This window comes from Balaenoptera borealis (assembly GCF_965194805.1).
Source record: "Balaenoptera borealis genome assembly, chromosome: 2".
Taxonomy (NCBI): domain Eukaryota; kingdom Metazoa; phylum Chordata; class Mammalia; order Artiodactyla; family Balaenopteridae; genus Balaenoptera; species Balaenoptera borealis.
In genome coordinates, this window is record NC_138867.1 from 35,898,005 (window position 1) to 35,915,040 (window position 17,036).

General features: G+C 35.6%; 1 protein-coding gene across 1 annotated transcript in view; it reads left to right on the plus strand.

The window, feature by feature from the left end:
• C7 (complement C7) overlaps positions 1–17,036 on the plus strand; it is a 56,303-nt gene that overhangs the window by 10,543 nt on the left and 28,724 nt on the right. Inside the window, exons 3-8 of the mRNA XM_082382252.1 lie at positions 1,393–1,468; positions 4,433–4,574; positions 6,455–6,602; positions 7,604–7,742; positions 14,121–14,291; positions 15,578–15,821. Of these exons, the coding sequence (XP_082238378.1) occupies positions 1,393–1,468; positions 4,433–4,574; positions 6,455–6,602; positions 7,604–7,742; positions 14,121–14,291; positions 15,578–15,821 (920 nt within the window). The remainder of the gene's footprint in view (positions 1–1,392; positions 1,469–4,432; positions 4,575–6,454; positions 6,603–7,603; positions 7,743–14,120; positions 14,292–15,577; positions 15,822–17,036) is intronic.

Here is a 17,036-nt window from a genome sequence, read left to right on the forward strand (position 1 = left end):
TTGAGACCTGGAAAAAAGCCAGCGTCATTTACTCACGGCCTTGCTTTGCTTTCACTGTCTGATGGGAGAGGACCAGGTCGGTTTACCTCATCGAACTGTCAGAACATGTGTCTGGAGTTGTGCCAGTGACTGGGACACAGAGGAGCCAGACGGTACTGAGAGTAGAGGGGGTGATTGAGATCTTGAAAGAGTTGATTTCAATGCAGGTGTGGTAAGGGCTCTGTGAGGGGACTGGACAGGGGGCACAGAGGAGGTGAGGCCAAGCAAGCTTCCCTTCCTAAGCCTCGGTGTTTGGGGAAGGCCTCTGCCTGTCTCTGGGAGACAAAATAGACACAGCATTAAGTTCAGATTGTTTAAAGGTCAAAAACACTAAGGCATTTGGATCACTGATGCCATATCAAGACTACAGGTTAGCAAGATTAGCCCCATGAGGGCACCTGAGCCCCAAACGGGACTCCTTATCTGCAGCACCTGGCAGTGCTATGCTTAACTAAGCAGGAATCACCTTGACTTGAGATGTCTCCCAGATTAGGAATGTACTCAAAGTCCAGAAATCAGGAGTCCTGGTTCCTCTACCCCTTGTGAAGTGTGGTTTTAGGTAAGGCTTCCTTAATCTCTTTGGACTAAGCAACATGACCTCTTGGACACAGCCAGAGTTAAGCATTGTAAGAGAGTCAACTTGCCATTTTCCACATGTATTTTATTTGGGTGGAATTCTTTGAGCTCAACTTGACCCTACTGTACTTGGGTGTGTGCTTGAGAAGTGACCTAAATAAACAGGGGGAGCATGTAAAACTAAATTCTCGTCCATTTAGCCTTTGCCAGATTTTGGTTTCCTACTTCTCATACGGTCGTTTTAGAGCTTGTTGTCTCTCAGTTAAATTTCTGTATAGCTCTTCAATTCATCGTCCAAAATCCCGTCAAAGGCCATAATACCTTCCTTCTATATGTTCTCACTTAGCCTCCCAACTTTGGACACTCTCTTATGTGTATTTCCACAATGCATTATACTGTACACATTTCTGTTAGGAAATCTATCTCATTAGCTATACTGTATAAGGGATCATGATTATATTATTGTCTTATGATTATTTGTTTACACATCTGTGTCTTCATCCTCCCCTCTACCAATTGTCAGTATCCTATCTCTTTTATGTTTATAGCTCTAGTGTCTAAATAGTGCCTGGTACATTCTAGATATTTCATAAATGATATTTAATAAATCTCTGAAAAAGTGAGTCCTTCCCACATATATTTTTATATATTTTGGGATCCTCTTGGTGCCTCTTAGGAAAAAAATCGTGAAGCAATTTTTGACCATTCTTGCCAATTTTTTGTCTTCTCTCCTACCTTTCTGTCGGCTTTATGATGGACAATTTGACACTATGACAGTGCCTCCTCGCCAGTCAATTGCCAGTGGGCTTCCTATGCCCCTTGGTCAGAATGCAATGGTTGTACCAAGACTCAGGTAGGACCATGTGAAAACTTTGTATTTACTATTTATATGTAGAAATAGCTTAGGTGTGGACACAATGGCATTAACTTTTGAATGTTGTTTTATTTTTTGAAAATGTAACTGGTAAGTTTGAAGGGAAAAAGTATGACTTATTTCATACTTAATATTGTAATAAAAAAATTTCTGCATTCTCATTTTTCTTGCAGGACTTTTCTAAATCTTACATTTGAGCCTAGAAATATACATAGGAGAGACGCTAAAAGCAACTCATTAACTCACTATCAGAGAAATAAGAATAGCGTGAAATGAAGTTAGTAGATAATTCAAAATTTCATATTTACTGGATTCAAATTTTCTTTTCATTTGAAACAAACACTAAAGACTAGCAAAATAGCTGCTTCATTTTACCTAACTAATAGTGAATGACCATGGAAAGTCAAACATTTTTCAATGTTTTAAAGTTTAATACAAAAGTAATATAAATAAAATACCAGACTTAACTGGGAGATTATAGAGTACTTCTAAAAATGTCTGTTTTTTTTCCTTATTATAAATTAATCATTCGAGAAAATGATTTATTGTTTTATAAATGAAATAAAATGTTTATTTCTATATAAATAAAGAAAACACTACTTATAATTCTACCATTTAGAAGAAACCAATATGTCAGCATTTTAGTATTTATTCTTTCAATTTCTTTTCTTTTCTTTTTTTTTTCCATGTAAGCACAGATCTGCTTTATTCTTTTTGAATAGCTACATGGCATTTTATTGTATGAATGTACATTTAAAAAATTTAATTAGAGTTCTATTGACTGGTATTTGGGTGTTTCCTCAATTTATTTTCTTTCTATGTGCTTATGAATTTTAAAATAGGATTATTTGATCATGATTTTGTATTCTATTTTAACTTAACATTATACTATCAGCATGAATTTTAACAGCTGAATTATGTTCCATTATATGTATATACCAATCTTATTTATCCACTTCCTATTGTTTGAGATTTAGGTTATTTATATATTTTGTGATTATGAGTAAAACTTTAGTGAACATTTTTGCACATAGATATGTCTTTTTTCTGATAATCATCTTAGGATAAATTTCAAAAATATAATGTTGGTTTCAAAGGTTCTGAACATTTGAATGGCTAAATTTTTTTTTTTTATTGAGATACAATTGACATATAACATTATATTAGTTTCAGGTGTACAACATGATTTGATATTTGTAAAATATTTTAAAGGTGGTTCAGTTTAGATAAAAATGTGCATTTAAAATCATTTTAAAATAATTAAAGTAACAGAACCATATTATAGAAGATAACTTGTGTTTTGAAGCATCATCATTATCCTCATTTTCCAGCATTTATTTAGTATCTACATGAGGGGTATTTACAAAACAAGTTACACAAGTAACTAGGATTTGGTTTCTGGCAAATATAATATTAGATGACAACTCTGATTACAGGCAAACAGGTAAATGAATAACAAAACAAAAGTCAAACAAACACCAACTTCAGAAAAAATTTTTATAATTTAAAAACAAGTTAAGAAAGAACATTAAATAGAGGTAGATAGAAGGTATTTTTCATATGAGTAATTTTTCTGAGTGAAGGTCATCATGCTTAGATTATAAAAACAGAATTTTCATCCAGAAGAAGACAAGTGAAAATGAAAAAGGGGTCATAAGATCAGAATTTGACAGGTGAGAATGAGACCCTGAGAGCAGACAGCCATCAAGGTCATCCTGGTGTCTATGGAGAAGGAAAACATTACTTATACGACAACGCAATCTATGCTTTGGAACTTCCGAAAAGCATGATGTTACTAAGCCACATATAAGAGGTGTCTTCATCAATTAAATACATAAACTAAAAACTTACTAAGAAACTGTACTGAGTTCCATTCCTCACTCATACTCCTCTATGACTCCTCTGCTTAGACGCAATGAAAGCACGAGGCTGTTGCAAACCTGCTCAGAGTTCAAATTACATATCTGTGACCCTTTGTCCCAATTTAGGATGAATGAATAGATTCAACTTTGGTTTGTATATCTAGTCTTCCCTGTTGCTCAAGGTTTAAATTCTCTGGAATCTCAGATTTTGTCCATTTTTATTAACTGGTAAGAGTTGAGTATAGGAAGAGGCTTAAAAGATGCACCTTTGATTGCCTTTGGGGAGGAAACGGATTTTGCAGATCTTTCTTTTTGTTTAAACATAAGATACATGTCTTCATACTGAGTAAATGAATTTTAGGATGAATTAGTTTTCTCATTTGCCTTAGGGATTTCCTCAAATTTTTTTCTACCCCCTCCTACCCCACCCCACCCTAAGATAGGCCTTTGACATCTTTCCCATTTCAGAGGTCAGTAATTTTGGTTGTCCAGTAAAGTATCATTGTAGATGTGCCTTCACCTGTGGACCACTTAGGCTTCTGTTTTGTAAATTTGACTTCCATGTTAGCATATATGTCTCTCTGGATTGTTTTGCCTCACCTTGCCTTCTTGAAGAAGGCTTAAGGTTCAGCTCAAATTAATTACTACCACTTTTCTAAAGATTTCCCTTACTCCTGTTCATCTTAACTTCCCTTCTCAATATGCTTACCCTTTCTCCAGCAAAATTCACTTCACCTTTTCTAATTAGCTCTTGGTACATTGCTTTGGCAAAAAATTAGTCGTTCTGTATTGTGATCTGGTCTATCCAGCATACTTTCTTAAAGATTCACTAATTTTTTTTTTTCATTCAACCCTAAGAGCAAATATATAACTGAGAGTGCTGTATAAATAATAACCCAAGTGTCACTGGACTCAAAGACAAGTGGGTTTTTGGGCGCATTGATTTTGTAGGCTTTACTTCTGTAGTACACCAGAACAATTTTACAAACATCATTTCTCCAATTGTATTAATTTATCCCAGATTTTATTTCTCAAATAAAGGAAACTGGAGATATTGAAAAGCTATTTGGTTTGTATTTAGACTCGCAAGCGATCAGTTGCTGTTTATGGTCAGTATGGCGGCCATCCCTGTGTTGGAAGTGCTTTTGAACCACAATCGTGTGAACCTACACGAGGATGTCCAACAGAAGAGGGATGTGGAGAACGTTTCAGGTGTTTTTCAGGTATTTGCTTCCCATAGGTTCGGCATGCAGAGTGTAAATTCAAATGCTATTTGTTTAATTTGCTCAGTATGTATTTGTTGAATTGTACTGCATTTATATTAGCCTATAAATTAATTTTCCCCCAAATCAGTTGGATTTTTATTGGCATATTAGTTGCACACTCAACTATCATTCTTTTAAATGCATGGGTGTCATCTGGTAATAAAGGTGGGGATACTCTTTGCTTCTTTGAAAAAGAAATATGGCTATTGACAGACCCAAGCAGTTCTTGACATTGCATTTTTGGTGAAGATGTAGAATGAGTCTGGAATGAAGACTGAAATTGGGCAAAAACAATATTACTGCCCAAATTATTTTTATGTTTACAAGAAAAGCAACTCTAATTAGTTAATCAAGGAGCAATACGGGTCATCTCTATGCATGGGGGAATGAAACAGCTTTGGATTGAATAATATTTGACCTATTGTCTATGTTGCGTTTGTGCAGAAAGGTTAATTCAACAACTTTTAGCAAACATTTATTATTCTTTTTATGTTCCAGATACAGAAATGAGGGTTGTGGATGTAGAATGAAACACATAGCCTCTTCCCTCAAAATTCTTAAAATTTTATGGGCAAAATAGTACATAAATATTTCCTGTGTTAGACATGTTTTTCAACAATACTTGTCAAACTCCTATTGTACTTTCAAAACCCAAATCAGATGATGCCGCCTTAGGGAGACCTTCCCTAAATGCCCAACTGATAGAGCTATTTAACAGATCACTTTTCTGTGTTCTCTATGTGCATTGTATCATCTGTAATCTGAAGTATTTGTTGCCCTGGATATCTTTTGGTAGACTGAACTCCTTGAAGGTGTGGATTATATTTCTTTTATTTTTGCATCTGGAGTGTGTGGTACATAGTAGACTCTCAACAAATGTTTGCTGCATTGGATCAAGTGACAGCATAGTGGGATGTGCTATCAGGACAGTTTTGTGCCATGCATACTATAAGGGCACAGATGAAGGACATACATTGTAGCTTGTGGGGCAAGGGTGGTTTCTGAGAGGAGGTAATGTGTGATTTGATTTTTGAAGAATTGTAGGTGCAAAGTCAGTGGAGATGGCAAAAAAAGTTGGTCTTTGACTTATGTAAATGATCCAGTATGACTAGGGCATAGGAAGCTAGTAAGAGAATGGTTGGATATAATGCTGAGGAGGGAGGCCGGGGCTAGATCATCTGGGACCCTCTAGTGCTTCCTTGTGCTTCTGGTACCCTGGGCTTATATCTATCACAACAATTACATTGCTGAATTGTAATGATCTAACTTCATACTCTTTCCAATTAGATTGTAAAGTATATGAAAACCCTGGTGAATACCCTTTTTATTCATATTTGTATCCCAACACCCAAGAGTGTCCTAAACAGAGAAGGTGCTAAAGAAATGTTGAATTGTAATCTTTTAATCCAGTTCCCATGCTCTCAAAGCATATATATCTAAATCACCAAGAAAGACAGCACTTTGGCATCTTGGTCAGTGATTACAGAAGAGAAATGGAAAGTTGAAGGGCAGGAGGTCAATCTGTCTTCCCAATGACTGGCATTGTGTGATTTTGGAGAATTCAGACAAAGTGCTTGATGTTTATGGGTGAGAGCCTGGAATTTGAATTCAGGTTCTATTTTCAATCTTGTGTCCAGCCAAGGTCAGAATCAATTTGCATGTTGAAAAATGAAGACCAAAATAATCAGCAGTCCTTCCCTGGGTGCTGAGGGTTTATCTCGAACTCACATTAGAGTATCAGTGTTGTGTTGGGGGTCCAGGGTGAAATCTTTTGATCCCAGGTAGTGTTTTCCTTTTCACCTCTTTTATTTTTGTGTGGTGGCTTTTCTTGTGTTCAGGTCAGTGCATCAGCAGATCTTTGGTTTGCAACGGGGATTCTGACTGTGAAGAGGACGGTGCTGATGAGGACAAATGTGAGGACTCAGAAAGCAGGCCTTCCTGTGACCTCGATAAACCTCCTCCCAACATAGAACTTACTGGACATGGGTAAGGTGTTGGGTGTCTTCCTGCACCCATCGATGGGTTGTAGTTTTTATTTTGTTGTATTTTATTTTGTGGTTTGGTAAGTCTAATAACAAATCACCTAATAGTCAAGACTTTGCTTAGAGCTCTTTTCCACATCCTGAAACAATTTAAAAATTCCTATCTATATACCTGTAAATATATGTGGTAAAGCACAGAGGGACCAGTTGTCCCTGGACTGTTGGTTTTGGCACTGAAAGTCCTGCATCTAAGGAAACCCCTCAGACCTGGGAAAACCTGGCCAGTCAGTCCCGCTATGGGAGGGAAGGGGGGAGAACTAATTCAATGATGTGGGGCTACTTAAGGGAATGAAGAGACAACAGAATGAGAGCAGCGGAAGGAGAGAGAAAGTGTGTTGGAACACTCAGACTGAAAAGTAATCACCTAAACTTTCAAGTGAAGTTGAGGCAATCCTCTTAACCTTTTTAAAAAGAATTCTGAAAAACTTTTATGGTCAGACCCAAGTTAAAGTTTCAAGGTTTTAAAATAATCTCTTTGAGAGTGATAGTTAGATGTGATTTTTCTATACTACTATAAAATTCATTAACAGAAAAATGGTAAAATTAAAGAGTATACCAGTTAGCATGCTAAGAGGCCAACTAGTTGTAAATCGTTGTAGAGAGTTCTCTGTCTTCAAGAGTAATCTTAATTGTTTGGTTTTATCTATAGATTCAATTCAAAACCAGCTGTTGCCATAGATACAAAAGGGCTGTGTGTTTCCTAAATACGTTCTTAGGCTAAAAGGATGTTGGGTTTCCCCAGCTATTAGTTTTAACCATTATAGCAAGCAGGGGGAGTAGGGTAATGCATAGTGTGCTTTAGGAGGCTTTTTATTTGAGCTCTCGCAGAGATGTTAAACTGTAATGTATTTCAAGAATATCTAGAGTTCTCTAATGATGCCTGTTTCAGCAAGTGGTATTTCTGGTTTTTAACAGCCTTTTCTTCTTTCATTTTTTAAAAAACAGTTACAATGCGCTCACGGGCCAGTTTAGGAACAAAATCCTCAACACTAAAAGTTTTGGTGGTCAATGCAGAAAGGTGTTTAGCGGGGATGGGAGAGATTTCTACAGACTGAGTGGAAATATCCTCTCCTATACATTCCAGGTACTTAATGACATTGATTTGATTTCTTTCTAATATGTGAATTGTTGCCAGAGATCATTATTCATATGATATTGATTTTTTTGGTATTTTGTTGAGAATTTACTTGTGGCCTCATATGTGGTCAATTCTTAGAAATGTCTTATATAGGCTTTAAAAAATACATTTTCTTTTTTTAAAAAATGATTTATTTATTCTTAAAATTTTTTTTATACAATTTTTAAAGTTTACTTTCCATTTACAGTTACTGCAAAATATTGGCTCTATTCCCCGTGTTGTACAATACATCCTTGAGCCTATCTTACACACAGTAGTGTGTACCTCCCACTCCCTCACCCCTATATTGCCCCCCAGTTCCACCAGTTTGTTCTCTATATCTGTGAGTCTTCTTCTTTTATGTTACATTCACTATTTAAGAATATATATTCTTTAAATCTGGGTTATAGGGCAATGATACTTTTAATTTGTGTCATTCAAGCTGAAATATCCATTGTCTCATTTTCAACTCCATACTCCATGTGGGTCCAGAACCTGATGGTCTGTCCCTGTTTGGGTGCTAAAACCCAAGGCCCTGCTCATGACTGGTTGTGATAGTCTCCTAACCACTGCCACAGTGTCACCTTACTTAAAAATGCTTTTTTTAAAATTATGAAATATTTCATATGTACAAAAGGCTGTGAATAACATATACTTGCAGTTTGGAGAAAACTAATAATACAAACAGGACTATATATGCCCACCACCCACCTCAAGAAATAGAATATTACCAGTGATTTAAAGGCTCCTATCTACCTCTCTCTGTCACATCTTCTCTACCTGTACTGCCCATGCAACCACTATCTTATATTTTGTATTAATCATTTCCTTGTTTTTCTGTATATGTTTATCCCATAAGTCTTTGTCCCTAAAGAAAAATTTGTGATTTAGTTTTGCTTGTTCTTTGCCACTTATATAGACAAATCATATAGTATATATTCTTCTATGAATCGTTCTTTCACTCAAAATTAGAGTTTTAAAGTTTATTCATGCTGATGTAGATGGCATTTTTACTGCTGTTTCTATTTTTTTCTTATGAAAATGCCTTGAACATTCTTGTGCATGAGTTCCATACAAATGAGCTAGAGCTTCTCTAGTGCAGACACCTGGAACTCGAATTGCTGCTTTGTAGGCTATGTTTAGGTTACACTTTACTAAAGTTTCCAAAACCTATATATGACCAATCTATACCCCAGCAGCAGTGTGGAAGAGTGGCCTGTGCTCCACATCCTTGCCAGCAACCAGATTGCCAGACTTTAAAATTTTGTTTATGGTCTCAAGGTTTCCTCTGCAGGCTTCTGCTTCTTGCAGGCTGTTTCTGTCCTACACGCCTAAACTCATCCTGTTTATTGATTTCAACACGAAATCTACTCACACAAAACAGTAATGGCTTTAGGGGAAATTCCTGAAGATTTAGAGGGAACATAGAGGAGGGATTATCTACCTCATAGTGCCAATGCCGCCGACAAAAACAGTTGAGATCCTCTATCTTAAATTGTCTGTCTTTCCACAACCTAAGCCGAAAGAAGTTTCTAGTCTCATCCTGTTTTAGCCTCTTTCTTGCTCATCTCTTCCAAGATCTCCTCTCTCATGCCTTTCCTCCCATCTTCCCAGAGCTCAAAAATTTCCCGTTCAGCCCTCCTTACTGATTACTCCCAAATTTGTAAACCAAAACTATTAGGATATTCAGAAGGAAGGGGCTTTAGTTTACCAAAATTAGTCATCTTCAGAAAGCAGTTCTGATTATAAGGAGCAAACCCACCAACCTCCAACTTATAATGGAATTAAATTACATTTAAGAGTTATTGAATCATGAAAGTAGAAAGTGGAACTGACTTGAAAAATAATCATAGCTACCAATTTTTGAATATTTCCTGTGGCATCTGCACTATTTTAGGCAATTTGTGTAATTTTAGTCCTCACGACATCTGTGGAAGGTAAGTAATATTTTACTGTTTTATATATATAGAAATCGAGGCTCAGAGGACCTCAGCAGACTTGCTTCAAGTCACCACATTAATAAGCAGTAGAGTTTGGATCCAGTCTGTCAGACTTCACAGCCCTTCATTTTTCTAGTATATTTTACTCTCCCAATGTATTGTATTAACCGCTTTTTTGACTCTAAATTCTACTTGGTGAAAAACATATATTGTAATTTACCCTTTGGCCAGAAGGGAGAATGTGAGATAGGCGTATAAAGAGAATTTTTTCTTCTCGTATTACTAAGAGGATGTGTTGATAATTCTTTCATAATTATAAGGGGGAGAATTGCATATATGCATATATATGTGTATATGTGTGTGTGTGTGTGTGTGTATATGTGTAGTCAAATTTAGAAAGTTACAGAACAGAGGAATAATAAGGGAGAGAATTTCTGACATGGTTGGAAAGGAGACATGCTGGAAACCTGCAGCTTCTGAAGAAGAAAAATAACTTAATAACAGCATAATCCTGACATTCATTTTCTACAGCATGGCTTGGTTTTTGGATTGACATCTGAAATGCCTTGCCAGTCACTGAATTTGAAGGTGTTTGTCAGAGGCAGAGGGAAATTATAGCCTGTTATTTAGGATCCAGCTGGAGGGAAGTGAGGTGGAAGCAATAGGCAGTGAGTCAATCACTGCCGCGGGAAACTCAACGTCCTCCTCAGTTCAAATAGAGGGGGAGCCACTGGGGATTCAGGCCTCTACAGGTGGAACATGACTTTTGGCTTGTTGGAACATAAATGTTAGTAAATAAACATAAAACAGAATCAGTCAATCTCTCTTCTAATCTCTGTTTTGGAAATCAGCATGGTAGTTTATCCAGGACAAACCCAGTTTCTTATTGAGTAAGCCACTTACTTTGATGCTATGCACATTCTCTGTTTGCTCATATTTTTCATACCACAAGGAAGCCTTTGAAACATAAGCACATTCCAGCTCCACGGTCACTTTGGGAAGGTGCCACCCTGCTTAGCTTAGCCTGGGAGATGCTGAAAGACTGTCTTGTTTATTCTCAGCATGTAATGAGTTGCAGATGGGAGTGAGCAAAGATTAAGGTGGAGAAAATAACTTCCTGGATCCTCCTGTTTTGCTCTTGAATGTAATTCATTATATTAAAAAAATTTTTTTATTGAAGTATAGTTGATTTACAATGTTGCGTTAGTTTCTGATGTACAGCAAAGTGATTCAGATATATATATTCTTTTTCAGAGTCTTTTCCATTACAGTTTATTCCAAGATATTGAATATAGTTCCCTGTGCTATACAGTAGGACCTTGTTGTTTATCTGTTTTATACGTAATAGTTTGTATCTGCTAATCCCAAACTCCTAATTTATCCCTCCCTCTCCTTCCCCTTTGGTAACCATAAGTTTGTTTTCTGTGTCTGTGAGTCTGTTTCTGTTTTGTAAACAAGTTCATTTGTATCCTTTTTTTAGATTCCACATATAAGTGATATATGATGTTTGTCTTTCTCTGATTTAGTTCACTTAGTATACTTCATTATATTTTTTAAAGCAAGATCCTATATGTATATCAAATGAATAACAAAAATGTATTCTAAAGGCAATTTTAACTAATGCTTAGTTATCTGATCCTCTGCTTCCTCTGTTGGTATGTGTCTAGATATCTGAGATTTCTAAATCTACTTTGTTAACAGAAAATAATCTGAATGATAATAAAAGTAGCTCACATATATTAAGAACCTTTTATATACTAAGCACCATTTCAAGTGCTTTAAATAGAACTTTTTTTTATAATAACCTAAGTATGTAGGTACTGTCATCTACTGTTTTTACAGATGAGGAAACTGAGACAAAGAGTGCTGAGTAATTTACCTACAATCACAGAGGTAGCAGATGACAACTATGGGGTCTGAACCCTAGAAGTGTGGCTCAGAGCCCTTGCAGCGCACTGTACTTAGGTGGGGTTAGAATATGTATAAGCGTTGATAGGAATGAGCCAGTAGAGAAAGAAAAGTTGAAGCTGTAAGACAGGGAATAATCAATCAATTTAATTAGTCCTTTGAAGAGGTGAGAGGGAATGCAGTACAGAAAAAAGACAGAGAAATTAGCCTTAGACAGGAGGAGGAACACCTGCACAGGAAAGGAAGCGAAGACATTCGTAAGTCTGTAAATTTGTTAGCCAGAAGTGTAAGAAGTCTCTGTCTGATAGTGGGAGTGTTTGTAAAGAAAGAGGTTAAGTTTATCTTCTGAGACTGAAGGAAATGATTGTAAGAGTGGGGGATTGAGATGGGTGCAGAACTTTTGAAATAGACACTGTAGGGAATGAGAGAAAGAATTGGCTAGAGATTTAGGGTTGCTGGAATGTATTGAGGATTCCACTGAGGTTGGAGATTGTGAATGGACTTACAGTAACACCAATCGATAGTTGTGTGATTTTTCTATAGCAGTGCTAAGGTGCTTGGCTGCGAGCAACTGAACAAAGGTTGAATTTTTGCCTGGCAAATATGGTGGCAGAACATACCTAGGCAAGGTTCATTGGCAGGAGTTAGGTTCATTGGCAAGAGAATAATAAGTCATGAACCATGAAACTTAACTACAACATGAAGGAAGTGACAAAATGAAGGTGCTGATAGGGAAAGAGAAGGGAAAGTAAGTTGAAAGGCTGTCTCTATGAGGTTGAATAATAGATATGGCAATAATAGAATGAGTTTCAAAAGAGTAAGAGATGTCAGAGTGTAGGATGTTTGAATTTGTGACTTCAGAGGAAGACTCAGTCTGGGGAAATTTCAGGATCTTAGCTGGAAGGAAGAGGGTATTAAAGAAAATTTAAGATCACACTACCTTGAGAAAGGATTCTTGTGGCTATGTGTAGAGTACATGGGAGTGAGGAGACGCTGAACTGAAGTTCGTAAGAGGCTTATCTGCATAAATCATGAATCAAGTATTTGAATTGTACATCTGAAGAAGAGAAAAAAATAGGCTAATTTTTTTTTTTTTTTACATTGAAAGGAAGGTAGGTAACTTTTCTTTCTCGAGAGAAAAAACTAAATTCTGTGTCTGTCCAAAACCAAATAGGACTGAGACACTATCTAGTGACTCTAGAAATCTCTAGTACATTTTTAAATAATGTCCTCTTTGTATTCAATAATAATAATAATAATAATAATAATAATGTCCTCTTTGTAGTTAAGAATAATAATATATTCTTTATTTTGACTTGAGCTGAATTTTTGCATTTGACTTTTAAACAAACCAATTTCATAATATCATGAAAATAATGTTGGAATAAAAGGTATGGTTAAATCTATTTTTTCTTCTCTTCTGTCATGCTTCTAGCATGAATGCCTGATTTTTAACATGGGTAGTGATGAAAGTATATTTAATATTTTCTGGCATTTTGTTGAATTTCCTTCTAGTCTTTTTTTGACTGGGCATATACTTGCATATTTGTGGTTAATAGAATTTGTAAATATCACATTTATACTTGCTTTTTCATTTAACATGAACAATTTGTCCTCACACTCATCCTTTATGATGGCTGCATAATATTCTATTTTCTGTTTAGCTTTTGTTTTTTTTTAATTTTTATTGGGGTATAGTTGATTTACAATGTTGTGTTAATTTCAGGTGTACAGCAAAGTGAATCTGTTATACATATATCCACTCTTTTTTAGATTTTAGCTTTATTTTTAAAATGTATCATATTCATCATTTTAATTTTCTCTGTGTTTATTTATACTTTGATCTCAAATACAGATGTGTATGGACATATAATAAAAACACAAATACTTGTGAAAGGAGAGTTACTGATTTGAATATTTATATAGAACAGACTGAGAGTCATATTTCATGTTGTTTTATTCTCATGGTGACTGACATTTTTAGCAAGATAGTTGCCTATGATTTAAAAGAAAACTAAAGATTTTTTCATGAAGATTCAGATATATCTCTTTTCTTGAAAAATCAGATATCTGTCAGTGCTAGAACCTGTAGTAATGTATAGGACTGTCGGATGGATTTGAGTGTTGGGTACCTTTTAGACCCTTTTAGACAGGGTGTGTGCTCACTTCTTCATTACCCCGCCTTCCACTGGATGCTTCCAACATTTATATTACTTGCCCCTCTGTGGGCATTTCATTTTGACACTTGATCTAGGACAAAATAAAGGATAAAGAAATAGTAGTCTTCATGAATACTGGAGCTGTCCCTTCTCAACCACATGTGACTATCCTGTTGTCTGTTTTTAAATTTGTTTGGAATGACTTTTTCTTCTACTGTCTAGCATAGGAAAAACAATTCCAATCTTAACATTTGTTCAAGTCGAACAGAATTACTGGATCACATAGAACATTTCAAAAACAAAGCCCCAGAGATCTAACTTTTTCATTTTCTTTATAGGTGAAAATAAATAATGATTTTAATTATGAATTTTACAATAGTACCTGGTCTTATGTAAAACATACATCAACAGAACATTCATCATCTAGTAAAGGACGCTTCCTCTTTTTTAGTTCTTCATCTTCTTCGTACAGTTACTCTTCAAATATTGAAGAAATCCATAAGGAAAAGGTTAGTATGAAATATTAGTTAACTTTTCCATATTTTACTGGTTTAGGTATTTCTAACATTAACAGAAGTGCATTTACTAAAAGAATCAGCTTTCATTTTTTAATTAGGGCACAGTATCTTCTTCAAAGAGATAATCCAATATATTTCTTTAAAAGATATGGTTTTTGTCTTGTTAATTCTCTTTGATAATACATTTATTTACACTTTTTATTTTCTCATTGAAGTATTTGTTCTTATTTAAAAATCTAAACAAAAAACTTATTACTTTCAAATCTTCTAGTTAAAACTAGCCTAAATTTCTAATTCATGATTACTGATGCTACTATTTTAAGTATTATATACAATTTCAAAAATCCAATGAAATGTGCTTCCCAAACACTAATACTAGTTTTTTAAAGAAGGTGCATGAAAATAAAAGATGTTAAAATACTTTACTACTTTGGAGATACCAACATTTTCATCCGAGGAGGTTAAAAGACTTAATTTTAGATACTCTGTTGTATTGAGATACTAAAACTTTCATCATGGGCAACCTGAACAGTTGAAATGAATTGTTCTAATTGATTCACACTTACTGCTGAAGAATTTTTCAGGCTGATCATCATTCATAATATACATAATTCATCTCATTCTTAAAGTCAGTAACGATTAATAAATCACATAAGCGAGGTATAAAGGAATATAATTTTGTTTGTTTTATGACTAAGAAGTTGATTGTGGAAATATGAGCTATAAAAACATTTATTATACCCATATTGTATTGTTCACATAAGTGAGGATTTGGTGTAAGGTAGCTCTGTCTTGGACATCATGAAAAGATGCTTAGGAAGGGTTTAAAAGACCTCATTATAAAGTAGCTTACCCTGTAAATACTCCAGTATGGGAGATAAATTATATGGTCACCTTACCTATAAGTCATTGTTATGATGTGGACTCTAGGGATATTATATCCCTGTTTGTGAGATTATTTAGCAGTTAACAATGTTGAATCTTTTTTTCTAGTTGAGGAAGGCATAACCACTTGGTCTTGGGGGTTTTAAAAGTCGTGTATAAAACCAGTTACCATGTCATCACTCAGATGTTATTTCTGTTTGGGATTCCGAAAATTCCTTAGATTGCTTCAAGTGGGTGGGCCCAGAAGAGACCTCATTATGCATCAAAAATAAAAATTCATTTAGTCTGCATTGATGGAGGTGGCTATTGATGGAGACATTGGATAAGGAACTATTTCCATTGCCTTTTACTCTTCATCCTAAAACTCCTTTTACTCTTTCTTCTTCCTATAGAGTTATCAGTTGTTGGTTCTTCAGAACACTGTTGAAGTGGCTCAGTTTATCAATAACAACCCGGACTTTTTACAACTTGCTGAGTCATTCTGGAAGGAACTCTCCTACCTTCCCTCTCTGTATGACTACAGCGCCTATCGAAGACTGATCGACCAGTATGGGACACATTATCTTCAGTCTGGGTCCTTAGGAGGAGAATACAAAGTTATCTTTTATTTGGACTCAGAAAAAATCAAACAAAGCGGTAGAGTATTAAAAATATTGTTATATACAAACATCGCAGGGATTTTAATGAGTAGTTAAACTTTAGAGCTTTAAAATATGACAAATGGAGATTAAATTGCAAAAGAATCCAAAATTGCAAGAATCTATTATACTCTACTCAAAATCTTCCAGGGTTTAAGAAAAAGCCTGCCTACTCTTTTGGATAGTACCCTAAAGTGAGAGTTAAGCCATTATCATTATTGCTATCTCTAGAAGGTGTTGACTGGATTTTTAGAATACTTTTTAATCTTCCCCGTTTCTCAGATTAAGTAATATTCCTCGAGGAAAAGTAATGAGGAGTTTACTGATATTGCAGAAATCAAAACGTTTCAATGAAGTCTTTTCTTATTTACCTCTGTTCTTTACCACTCACATTCCTTTAAAAAAAATCTGCTCTGGATATCATGAGTTTGCTTACTACCTAAAACTTGTAACAATAGCTTAAATTTATTGGATGCCTTCTTCTAGACAGGCAGGTTGCCTATGTTAGCAATAATCCTCACTGCTACCGAGTGAAATCCAGGGGCATACTGATTGTAAGCAGGTCTAATTGGCTCCAGCGTCAACTTAGCTTTTTCCTTACGCTATGTTGCTGCTGGAATTGCCTGCTTTTTGTTAGACTCAGGGCACACCACTGAGTTCATACTTGGTTGACTTCACAGTGAGAGGATGTTCCTCACCAGCTGCTGCCATGTTGGAGAAGAGTGTGTGTCCTGGTATCCATTCCTCCTTTCCAGAGACCTTTTGGCTTATTTACGTTCCAAGTCCAACCTGCTCCTTTCCAACTTTGTCCTGAAGCTCGTGGCCACACTTGCTTCTCTATCCCAAATCGTCTCGTTAGCATCTTACTCTTCAGTCAAGACTCTTACCACCTTGGAGGAGAGTAAGACTGCTTACCTGAGATTCGGAGGAGGTCCTGTAGCCTTCTCTTGTGAGTGAACTACAATATTTTTCTGTGTTTCCATTGACTATTTTTTTTTTTTTCTATTGGGCTTAATTTTTACCAATTAAGATTTAATTAGAGTGTGAGCTTTTCCAACCTCAGCAGGTTGGAAATGAATGCACAAGCACAGGTTTTTGTAGCAACAACAGAGGTAATATTTCTTTGGGGAATTAATCCGGAAAGGGACTTGATCTAAACTCAGTTTCATGACCATTTTTTTTTTCTTTAACACTTAAAAAGAAACGAAGAGGA